This window comes from Patiria miniata, unplaced genomic scaffold (assembly GCF_015706575.1).
Source record: "Patiria miniata isolate m_02_andy unplaced genomic scaffold, ASM1570657v1 HiC_scaffold_7, whole genome shotgun sequence".
Classification (NCBI taxonomy): Eukaryota; Metazoa; Echinodermata; class Asteroidea; order Valvatida; family Asterinidae; genus Patiria; species Patiria miniata.
Genome location: NW_024037074.1, coordinates 41,496,937 through 41,509,380, shown reverse-complemented (window position 1 = coordinate 41,509,380; position 12,444 = coordinate 41,496,937). Strand labels below are relative to the sequence as shown.

Below are 12,444 nucleotides of genomic sequence, written 5' to 3'. Positions count from 1 at the left end.
TTAATGGATTTATTAGGCATCTGACGAATTAGTTTGGTAAGTTTTACCACTTACACCTTCATGAAATGTTTCGTCTGTACACTCAAATAACAGCCCGAAAATGATGTTTCTTTATTGAGAGACGTGCATGTACATGTACATGTACATGTACATGTACATTCACTGAATACAAATGGAGCTTTTGTGATCACGGCTGTCACTCTAAACTGCCAATCATCTTAGACAAACGACTAAAATAACAAGCCTGAAATGAATCCCCCTATCCCCATCAAAGAGGACACCATTCAGCCCCCCATCAAGGCAATAATTACTGCCTGTAATCGTCTCAATTCCCTTGTTGTCGGGGACTGACTGACCAGAAAATCTCTTGTCAGCCCGGACCGCAGACAAATACAAAAAAAAAGGGTTTTACAGAGGCCCGCACAAACTGTTTGGCCGGCCTCAGGTCCAAATTCATTTCGCTCATTTGGCTCTGAAAAAGGGGGTAACTCCCGGCTGACTCGTCTTGGGGGATTGGCATCATTGTTAGGGGGGAGTCTCCAGGGTAGGGCAGACACGCTCTAAGACAGCTGTTGGTGGATGGAGAGACAGTGAATGTTTAGCAGACAGACAGTTCCGCTCTCAGTGTGCAAGAAGAGGCGAAGAGAGGGAGCAGGGGGGTTGGCTGGGCCAGGGAGAACCTTGGAGGAAGCCCCTGTGTTTGTCTTGGACTAAGAGGCGATGGTCTTGTCTGCCATCTGCTCCTGTTTACCGATCACAATCTACTCTCTACTTCTTATAATTGAAAAAAAAAAATGAAATTGGGATAGATTTTTGTTCAAACTTGCTTAGAGACAACCTGAATTAAAACTCTTTGCTAATTTCAGATACTCGCAAGAAAGAATAAAGGGCAACTAATATAAAGTTTTACCCCTACATACATATGTAGCAAGTCCTTATAACAAACCTATCAATATCTAAAATTGAAGAATTTGTAGTATACCGGTACATGTACATGAACCTTACTTACCGATAAACAATATTGCTCACTATTTATAGTAAAGGGAAGTATGACTTGTGTAAATTGTATCTTCTGTTTCTCTAAATGATGAAAAGCAAAACAGGCAATTTTCAAAACAGAAGTTGCTTCGTGTAATGTACTTTAATGTACTTTATTGTGCGTAAAATTCAAAATGCTAATTATTCCTGCTTTACAGCAACTGCTTGTACTATTTTATTTTGTTCAACACATTTCCGGCAGCAGTTATCACGAATATAATGAAAATGGATACTTCTAGAAGAAGACAAAATTATGACTCGAGGTAAATTTTTGTGACACATGGGAGAAAGACAATGGTAAACATAGGTTGGGAAAAGAATTAAAAAATTATTGAGTCCCAGTATAAAAATTTAAATATTGGCTGTGCATCCAGACGTCTGGTATTTTTATTATGCTTTTTTTTTTTTTTTAAACTCTGTTCAGTAATGTTTTACATTTAGCCACATTAGTAGCACCGTACATGTGTTATGTACAGTACATGTACTTGTATACAGGGCTTTGTTTCTTGCATAATTTTATTGTGGATGGATAATTTTATTTTTTAAGTTAAGTTTTATAGCGGCACTTTGTCTACGTTTTTGTTTTAATGTAATGCGCTTTTGATCACTAAAAGAAAATGGAAACAGCGCAATATAAATTTTTGTTATTATTATTATTATTATCTTCCTTTAAAGTGACTAGTTCATCTCATTATCTTAAGATGTGAAGGTCACTTATGGCACAAAGCCCTGGGTCATAATTAGCATTATTAAAGAAAATATGGCTCCAGTGATAATTATGTTGGGTAAGGATTTCAGAAAAAAAAAAGAAAAGTGTTTTAGCTTTGGGCACACTTTTGGCACAAACTGGTGGACTTTGCGAGCAGACTGGCTCCCCGGTCCGTACATTATCGATACTGATTGTGGGACTGGAACCAGCCTACCCCATCAGTCTGGCAGCCAATAATTAGAAATATGTAAAGTAATAATTCAATAACTAAACACGGGCTGATTTTTTTGTCGATCAATGTCTCATTCAAAAGTGAATAACTTGTATTGTGCCAGAAAAATAGCAATTTAGAAAAGGAATCCATTTTCGGGATGAAACTCAAAAATAGCATGGGGTACACATCTTTAAGTCAAAGACAAAAATAACCTTTAGAAAAAAAGTTTGCTGACCAAGGTTCAGAAAACAGTTGAAATAATTTGGATGTGGTCCTAGTCTTATCCTCCTGATCTGTCCGTGATCCGCAGGTACGCACACACACACAGCCCACAACTCGGTCACCATCATTCCCAGCAATCCTCACTGCTGAACCACGGCACCGGGGACATCACCACCGGTGATATATCTCATAGCATCAACGACAGTCTGCCCTATTCCTTCATGAAATCGGACGACAGTGACTCTCTCCTCAGGGGATCGCCCGGCCTGTCGGATCTCTCTGGCTACTCACCGGCAAACGGTACCATATCCTTTTCAAGAAAGTGACAACCCAAAACGTCAAACAAAAGAAAGAGAAAATGTGAATCATCTTTTATTGGATGGCTAAAGAAGGCTTATCACAGGCTTTGAATGAGTTCATACAGTATGCATTAACAATTACATCGTGATGAACCTTTTTCAGTCTCTTCCCACTGATCATTTGTAAAGAATATCTTGGTCTCAAACCACATTTGCAAAGAGTGACTTTTTATGGAAATTGAGAAATGCTGTATAAAGCCCGGTTCATACTTCATACTTCATTTGAATGCGATGCAACTTTGACGTCACAAAGCATTCGCTGCGAATTTCGCCGGAGTTGAAATGTGTTCAACTTTTGAGAATTCACAGCGCGAAAACTCCCCCAACGGCACAAGTTTGCATTCTCTTTCGCGCGGAGTATGATCCGGCCTTAATTGTGGCTATTTTGTGACAGTGTGAAAGCAAGTTGTCATTTTACGATCACCAAATTCATGTGATTTTTTTTTCGCAACTGCCACAGTTAAGGTATTTTTCGCAAAATCCTGTATGTAGTTTTGAAAATGGCCTTTTTGTACTCGTGGTTTCAGGACAAATGAAACAGAAGAAATCCAGTCACATATACCCCTATTATTTTTCCAAGTAAGACTGCAAATAACCATCAAAATGAAATCATCATCTCTTCCTAATTCTGTTGCCATTGGGTCCATTTTAAAAACCTGTGTCAGCAGTCCTAAATATGATTTCAGAAATGACTTGTATTTACTATTAAACATGATACATTTTACCATTTTATCAGTGTTGACAGTATGGGAGTAATCCATTGAAACTTTGGACCTTTTTGTATTCCAGTTTCTTAGAATTTATTTTAAGTTGGAAATCTCCTTCAGAATCTCATTCCTTTTATGTTGTGTTGGTACAGTATGCGATATGCATTCACTTGTATTATGGTTATTGGTTATTATTAGTCACAATCTATTTTCACTACAGAATTTTTCACATGTTGATTTGCTACAAAAAAGGGTTCCTTAGAACATTTTTGTTGTTTCAGAACGATTTTAGATCGTAAAGGTAATTTGCTTTTGCTGTAATTTTCAGAAATGGATGGATTTTGGGGTTAGTATTTTACAGCAAATATTGCTACACTGATCTGTTAACAGTTTTGTGTTGATTGATACTCGAAAAACCAACAAAAAATGCCATCAAAATGTGGACTAACTAAATTCGGTAGATTGGGGGGGGGGCAAGTATTTGAAAAAAGTCAGGGTTTTTTTCAATGATGGTCAGCCAACAATCATTGGAAATTGATACAAAACTGCACTTTTCTTGAAAATGACAGCACACCAGGTGCCATGATTTCACTGAATGCTTGAAACTATCATTCACTTACAGTCAAGTAAGGTATTTCATAATAATTTGATGGCCTTGTTTTTTGATGTTTGCAAATGTTGTATATTGCCTTTAAAGTTAAGTTCCTACAAGTATTTTACCTTCTGTAAGAAGAGGAGATATTTTTCATTGGGTGGTGGTGTTGTTTTTGTTGGTCATCTACACCCACATGTGTTGCTTCCTGCTATCTGTGGTTTACCCGTGGGAACATTCTCATTATGAAAACAGGCCCAGTGTATTTTTGGTAAAATTATTCCCAAAACAAAAATAGATTCGACATTTTACAATTCATTGGAAACCGGTGCAGGTATTGATGTAATCAAATCCAGACCCATACATTTTTTGTATGCAGATTTTTTGTATTTTTTTTTTATAATTTGTCTTTGCAGCGACCTTTGATATTTAAGACCTCGTAATGATTATTCTTTTGGAATGGACCTTCAAATATGTCACCTCACTCGGAAAAATTCTGGATTGTCGACGAACAACAGTTTCTGTAAACTCACGAGAACTGATATCATGCACACTTCTGTGCAGACATTGAAGCGATTCAAAAATGCATACGCACTGTGTGTGCATGAACAATACATGCTGTCATAAAAAAAAGGTTCATGGCCATGCGTCGAGGATATGCAACACGTCTTTTCGAACGGTTCTTTAGTGTGTTGGGTTTCATTCTTCCACATCAAATGACAAGTGCTGCACCGAACTGTGAATTTGTTCAAGCTATATGTGTCTGTAGATCTGCGTTTCTATCGTCAACTCACTGAACATTGAAGTACTGCCCAACACAACGTCAGAACGACCCAAAAAAGAAAGAAAGAAAAGTGCATTCACTCCTGCATGTCCCCTCGGCAGTCTTGAACTTTGGTATTAATTGAACTTTTAAGCAACAAAAGCAGCAAGATTACTACGAGTGGTTGGTGCCCATACAGAACACCATGCCAATCAATCAACTCCGGCAGTAACAAGACGCTTTCCATATTTTGGCATAGTCCTCCCTCTTTCTTGTCCAATTATAAAAGAGAGGGGGAAAAAAATGCAAGCGCAGCCCAATTTTCAGGACGTAAAAAGCAGTAGGGTAATTACTGGAGGACGCCACTGCACACACCACATGTCGGACTTGGGTTGAGAGAGAGAGAGAGAGAGAGAGTGAAGCAGGCAAGGCAGTCAAGGGAAGAGATGGTGGAGGATGCGTGTATCTTGCTAGGCTTTCGGCGCTTTCCCCCCTTCCCCCATCAGCCTAGGTTGGAGATCAGCAACAGCCAGTTAATCCCCCAGGGCCAAGCCCGGGATATTGAGATGTTTCCATGCATATCGCCAGCCATTCTTCACACATCCCGCATTGTCTTCCTTGGCCCACAAAGAACGTCTATTCAAATCCATCGTCCTCATCACAGTCCACAACTCAGTCTCCAAGCACCCCCCCCCCTCAAAAAAGAGGAGGAAAAATGGAAGGGAAAAAAGGCAAAGCAAGAACCGGTCATTGATGAATTGCTGCTGTTTAATTCATCGCAGGTGTTGGCAAAACCAGAGGCTTTTTTTCTGCATTTCTTTTTGTTGTTGCCCAAGCTTAAGTGAACTGCACTTTCTGAGCACGGTTTTCTTCGTTGTTTCTCAAAGGGGGAGGGGTGCAGTTTAGAACTATCAGAAGGGCTGTTGAACGTTGGAGAGTGGTTCTTCTAACTTATTCAAATAGATTTCTTTTTAAATTACCCTCACAACTTTCAGCCATCTGAACTGGCATTGCAACCTTTTGACTCTGTCCACTAGTACATGGAAAACTGCAACTTCAGAACAGAAGCTGTGAAATAAATTTGCGATTTCCTGAAGCACTTCTTGCAGAACGACCAATTTCCTGGAGAGCGATCAGATATGGCACTCTGGTGATTGATTACCTCAATTGATGTAGTTTACAACAAAAATAATTAATGAAAAATTTATATTTCCTCGTGTATAAATGTATAAAATGAAGCTTTTTATCTGGTCATTACGAAATTAGGGAAAGCTTACAAATTAAGAGAAGCGTTTTTCTTCCCAGAATATCCCTGAACTAGAAGGAAAAGAGGGCATGTTAGCGGTAAATGTAACATAATGCCGAGAGTGCACCTTGGCTACATTTCCTGACAAATCACATTTCCGGGCCATTGATTGTGAATTGACCAGGAACTCACAAAATGCATACAGAGTAAATGTTGAATTAGTCCTCACTAAGTCTCAATGTTCAGAAAATTACTAAAGCAAAAACTAAAAGATTAGATATAAATAACTTTTACTTTATGAATTGCTTAAATTCAAACGGAGACGTGAATTCTTAAGAAGCAAGTTGATTCTTTTTCTTCTATTTTCAAATCAAAAGACACGATTTCAACTTGATTTTATACTCCAAAGTTTTCATTACGTTTACTGCATGTCTCTATAGATCTAAGTCTTGAAAATGGATGTATCAGCTCAACTTCAAGATTTTATGAGGCTTTTTGATCGAGTACCCCCAAAATTCCTTCATCCGGCAAAAGGCAAACCTGACTCATTTGTGGGAACTAAAGTATTTGTATTAATTAATCGGGTTAGTTCTTAATGTCGGTTGCAAAGACGTGCCTTGCACAAAATGGGCCGGCTGTACTTTTGGCCGTCATTGACTGTGGCACTATCCATTACACTGTGGCTCCATCATTTTTCTAGCAACTATTTTCTTTGAAATTTTATGTGTTCTGGGAAAAAAAAAAAAAAATTCAGAAGTCCAACACACAGTGGCATTTTTGACGATACCAATCGTGTGTTTTGATGTGAATGGTGCCCAGACAACCATATGTTCTTGAAGTGTGCAACAGCTGCATGGGGCAATCATCGCCTGCCTATTCATATGCAGATTGCTTTTCTTGTGTCGTTTTTTTTTTTAACCGTTTGTGTACTGTTGGTTCAGTCATCCTTGACCACATTTCCTCCAATCATTTATATATTCCCAACCTGAGTCGCGACATTATATAGATCTTCCCTTTTTGTTGTTTTTGTTTTGTTTATTTCTTGCTTCCGTTTTTTTGTGTATTAATATATTTTTTATTGTCCAGTTTAGGCAAAGTAAACATACTCCAGTTTTATGTCCTTTTAGTATTTACTTGTTTGTTAATATAGTCTGGAACAGCATTTGTTTAATCTTCAGATACATGTACATGTAGTGATATAGAAGTATATTTCACTGATCCAAAATTGTTATTTTTTTCCCTCAGAGTTATTTTTCATGATCTGTGTTTTATCTGTCCTTGTTCAAATTTGCCAATCACAATGTTGTGAATTGATAGAACGGCTTGACAAGTTTGATTACCTATTTCTCAAGTCATAGAAGTTCTGAAAAAAAGAAGATATATCTTAAAGTACAAGACCTGTAGCCCCATAAATGAGGCCAATTTACTGGACTGCCTCCGTAAACATAGGCCACACTTCCACATGTACAAAAACGTGTCGCACTTTGTCAAATTTTGATTTTCACATTTAAGCTTAGTTTGTAGGGTTTTTTTGCTTTTGAAGCATACTCACCCTCTTTATAGACTAATCAGAAAGTGCTGCCCATTTCAAATGTCTATTTCCGGATTCATTTGCACACGTTTGCGTATCGAAATTTCAACATGAAATTTCACAAAAATTAGACATCTGAAAAAGGCAGCACTTTCTGATTAGCCTATAAAGAGGGTAAGTATGCTTCTAAAGCAAAAAAACCTACAAACTAAGCCTATATGTGAAAATCAAATTTGACAAAGTGCGACACGTTTTTGTACATGTGGAAGTGTGGCCTATGTTTACGGAGGTAGTCCGGTAAATTGGCCTTGTTTATGGGGCTAATCTTAAAGTAGCTGTGGTGACATGTGACTCATTTTGTTGGGTTGGGTCACTCTTGTTCTTTGCTCATTTGATTGTCCGTACTGTTTACTCTACGTAATAATGAAAATAACAGGGTTTCATTGAAATGTTTATCAAGAATACCAAGCCTGATATATTTCCTTGACTGCGTTGCACTCCCTGACGTCCACACTGACACCGACTCATCTTCGTAAGGCCAAGCTGATGTTCTTCTACGTCCGATACCCCAGCTCAGCCCTCTTGCGCCAACACTTCCCGGATGTCAAGTTCAACAGGCACAACACCTCACAGATCATCAAGGTAAAAAAAAACCTCCTTACAGCCGGTTTATGCTCAGCACAAAATACGAACGTAATTACGAATTCGTGACGTCTGTCAAGTTTTCGTGCTGCAAATTTGCAAAGGATGAACACATTTCAATATCAGTGAATTTTGTAACGACCAACATTTTTTGAGATTTTTTTTCGTAGAAAGTCCCTATCTTCTGAACCAACTTAAGAAAAACGTCCTTTTTCAAAACATTTTATCCAAATGTTTAGCTTGTTTACGAGCTGACAGAGATAAGTGCATTTATTCTGTAGTTTTTATTTGTCTGCTTTCTATGTGGTTAATTACTTTGTTTTACTTTGTCTCTTGTCCATTTCTTCGTTCGTTTCTTTATTGACTTCGTTGTTGTTGTTGTTCTCCCCAGTGGTTCAGCAACTTCCGTGAGTTTTACTACATCCAGATGGAGAAGTTTGCTCGTCAGGCGATCAGCGACGGCGTAGACAAGAGTGAAGACCTGATGGTCATCCGAGACATGGAGCTTTTCAGGACACTCAACATGCACTACAACAAGAGCAATGAGTTCAAGGTAAGAGTGCCAGTTATTTCTCTACTTGTGTGGTCACGGTGACATTTGCAGGAAGAAGTAGTTTACTATGTGTACCTCTATGTGCATAACTATAGTGGAGTCACCTGATGTGTCGACGTTTTCCCTGACTTTCCTGATGCAGTGTTGCCAAACCTTTTTGTCGATGAAAACCTTAATACTTTATAATGCTTGCTGTTGAACCCTTGTGAACAAGTTTAGTGTCATGAAGTTGAGTCTGAAATTCAACAACGGTGGCATCCTGCAATTGGGCACAGAACCAGTGTGTTTTCCCAAATGTCCAAAATCAAAAACGGTGGCATCCGGATATATGGGCAACAAAAGTTCTTCCCTAATGTTGCGTACTTGAACAAATCTCAGAAATTTCCAAGTGATCATTAAAGAATTATTTTAAAGTTGACTAATTCCGATAAACGATTATTTATCTCCACTCACATATCCAACAACTTGTTTGTCAGAAACTTATTCTCTTATTTTTCGGCGCATTTTAAAGGGTTTCACTTCGCGCTTGAAAATTAAATTGGAAAATTGCGCCCATGTAAAATTTCCCTCTTAACTTTGTAACGGTTAGGTAAACTCAAGGTCTATGAATGGAAATGTTTGGAGCGTGATGAAGCAAGGCACTAGAGGTGAAAAATAAGTGTGCCACGTTAGGGGCCGCGCCACGTTGGGGGACATCAACCATACACCCTTCCTTGTTCAAATGCAACAATCATTCTGTTATTGATGTGTACACTTGAGTGAAGTTGCTGTTTTTCGCTGATGTAAACATCCGACGGATTCGTGTAAATTGGTCATGCGTGCTCCGCATCATATGTGCGCATGGTGCAAAGCATGAATGCGCTGTGTCATATCTCGGTTCTCCACTGTACATGTATATTTTTATGCCTTGATTTCTTTGAACTGCTGAGTTGAAGTAGTGCTGAACACATTTTTTTTTTGGGGGGGGGGGGTTGTTAATGTGTCAAATCAGCCGTGAACCAGTCGAGGCGGGATACCAGTCAGGTTGAGCCAATTCTGTATGGTGAACATAGCAGTGAAATTGGTTAATTGGAGTATTACTGATTTTGTTTTATTGTCCATTGATCAACAGGAAAAAAATGCAGGAAAAAACATTTTTAAATATTGGAGTTTTGAAAAGTTTATCATACTTGTACTTCATTTAGCAGTGATGGTCCTGGTACATGTACATGTATAAGCCTGAAGATGTTGGGAGAAAAAGGAAATGGATTATTTTTTAAAATTTCACTTCAAAAGTTTGTTTTTCAACTGGACTCCCATGTGGTGTCAACTTGTCACACATTATGGCTAAGAAGTTGTGGACAATTTTTTTTTCTCAACAATACCATGCTTACAGTGACAGAGTAATCTTAAGGAGACCTTCTCTTAATACGTGATGCAATGGTTGAGAAATGTGCACTGTTTCCTGATCAACCATGAGTTTAATGCTACCCAGCTTCAGCTATAATACATGTATCTCTATGAATCATATATTTTCATACATCACTGGAGAGGTTGATTAAATGATTTGGTTATGTCATATTGTCCCCAACTGCTTCTGTCGACAGTATTTTGTGTACAGTGTAACAGAATCTACCAATACCATCAATGTTGCTGCTAACTTACATGAGGTGCATTTCTTTCGGTGGTTGTTCGATTGATTCTGTTTTTCTTTCCTTTTTGTCCTTTTGCTGGTAACCACCTGCCACGTACATTTTACCATTTTCCATTCCGCTCCAAATGTTAACGACTCTTTAATGTATTTTTGAGGGAAAATTCTCAAGCTAAAGCCGGGTTCATCAAATTTGATTATATATTTTATTGTATTGTTATTGCCCCCAGGCAGCTTCAGCATTGGAGCACAACCGCTACATAGAAATTGCCCAACCATTGAATTTACTGAGTTCGTTATGCATCAATGTCATAATTTCTGCCTCCCCCCCACCCCCAGCCGCCCCCCCCCAAAAAAAAAAATTGAAGAAACCTTGAAAAGAAGAAAGGAAGCTGAATATTTATACAGAACAAAATTCCCTTCAGAAGAGTTTGGTTACTTAAGTCCAAGTAGCTTCTAGTAGCTGAACTTTGAATCAGTGCCAAAGATTCGTGTGAGATATTTCTCAAACAAACAAAAAATAGTTTGGGGGGGGGGGGGAGAATAGGGGGTAGAACTCTTATATCACAAAGACACTCGCGGCTGTTTGGCCGAGAGCATGTCTAGTGGTGCAGAAATATTCCTTACAAAGTTTGTTGCCGACAGTCAGGGTAAAGGGGAATAAACACTTTCATTGGAGTGCTTCTGAACACTTGAGTGCCTGCATGGCTCGGCAGTTGCTTTGCCAGCCAAATGAAGCCAACTCACTTTACCCCACGCATGGGCCAACTTTCCCCCAACAGCTCTTTGCATGTTTTTTTTAATCTGTGTTGTACATTTCCTGTTGGATTGTGATGCCTATTATTATCTACTTTCAAAAATTGGTCGGCTTTTTTATGTGAAGTTTTGCAGTGTTTATGATTCTTTAATGTTTCCCATGCTGAGCTCCCAGTGTTTTTAGGATTGAGTGAAGGAGCTTACACTACAGCCAAAATAATTTGTTGTAAATGATTTGAGGACAAAAATGGCAAAGCAGTCTCAAAATTAACTAAACATTGCTGTCATGAGAGAAACTATTTCGTAAACAATTCAGTTACTGTGAATATAACCCTGTTAGATGCCCCTGCCTGTTTTTGTTGAATGTCTTTTCCCCAAAGTGGTTCAACTGAGGTGAACAATTTTGTTCAAGAAACTGACCTTTCTGCTCCTCCCCAAAATGAGCAAGAAGTCACGAAAACGAACACTTGCAAGAGAACATCTGCAAGGATTTTTTTTTTTGGTCGTTCACTTTGTCATGTAGATATGACTGTCTCGTGTAGTCATTGGTTCGTCGTCCTTGCAAATTGTATCGCATCTCCTACCCGCTCCACACAAAAGATCTCATCGATAATCTCCCCGTATTAGAAAAGATGCCTTTCGATTCCCTCTGCTAGTCACGACTCCTTTGTCGGCAAGGTCAAGCAGTGCCTGTCTTTTTGAGTTGGTGTCTCCAGTCTGTCTGAGTTCCATCCGCTTAACAACAAAAAAATAATATAATACCATATCCCCGTCATACTCCACCGACCCTGCATTTCTGAAAGTGCATTTTGTTCGCGCCAATTCAAAGTCTAAGGTGGTTTGGGAGAGTCGACGTTGACAAACATGTTGTTCCTCTAAACTGCCCCGCTGGTTCCTAGTTATGCAGAACCGTGCTTGTTTCTTTGTAACGCCAAGTGCACTTGTATCTGTCCTATTTTGGTCCATAGTTTGTTGATGTAGTTGCTGAAAATTCCGTCGTTTCATAAGTTATTTAATTAATTCTGTTGAGTCTGGGTCTTTTGTGGTTTTTCCATTCGCTCTCTTGATTTTGTTTAATCGTACGCACACAAGTACACATGTAGGTAAAGCGATGTGTAGACATTGTTTACTGAAAACCTGAACACCAGGGTTGAAAAGTTATTTAAAGGCATCATTTGCATTTATCCCAAAAGTAACCTACCAAATTATTATCAAAAAGTTTACTTGGATGAAAGATTGTACTGCAGTACTAAACACCCAGTGAAAATAATCCGTCTGGCTTGCTGTCATTTAGAAGAAATTGAGAAATGTAGGTGATTTCCAATGATCAGTCAATTGACTGATTTTTGGAAATACAGAGTGCTTTGGACGAATTTGTGTTTTGGGTTCAAACGGTTGTGCATGGTTTTTCACTTTTTTTCCGAAAAGTGTAATATTCACTGAGCTGAAATCTGGAAATGAACAATATTTTATTTGAAACAA

At 38.6% G+C, this 12,444-nt stretch overlaps 1 protein-coding gene across 7 annotated transcripts in view; it reads left to right on the top strand.

Moving 5' to 3' along the window:
* Nucleotides 1–12,444, top strand: part of LOC119744645 (prospero homeobox protein 1-like) — a 36,678-nt gene that overhangs the window by 19,808 nt on the left and 4,426 nt on the right. For all 7 annotated transcript variants that reach the window (XM_038220700.1, XM_038220695.1, XM_038220698.1 and 4 more), the window contains exons 3-5: nucleotides 2,272–2,488; nucleotides 7,880–8,023; nucleotides 8,415–8,576. In XM_038220700.1, the coding sequence (XP_038076628.1) occupies nucleotides 2,272–2,488; nucleotides 7,880–8,023; nucleotides 8,415–8,576 (523 nt within the window). The remainder of the gene's footprint in view (nucleotides 1–2,271; nucleotides 2,489–7,879; nucleotides 8,024–8,414; nucleotides 8,577–12,444) is intronic.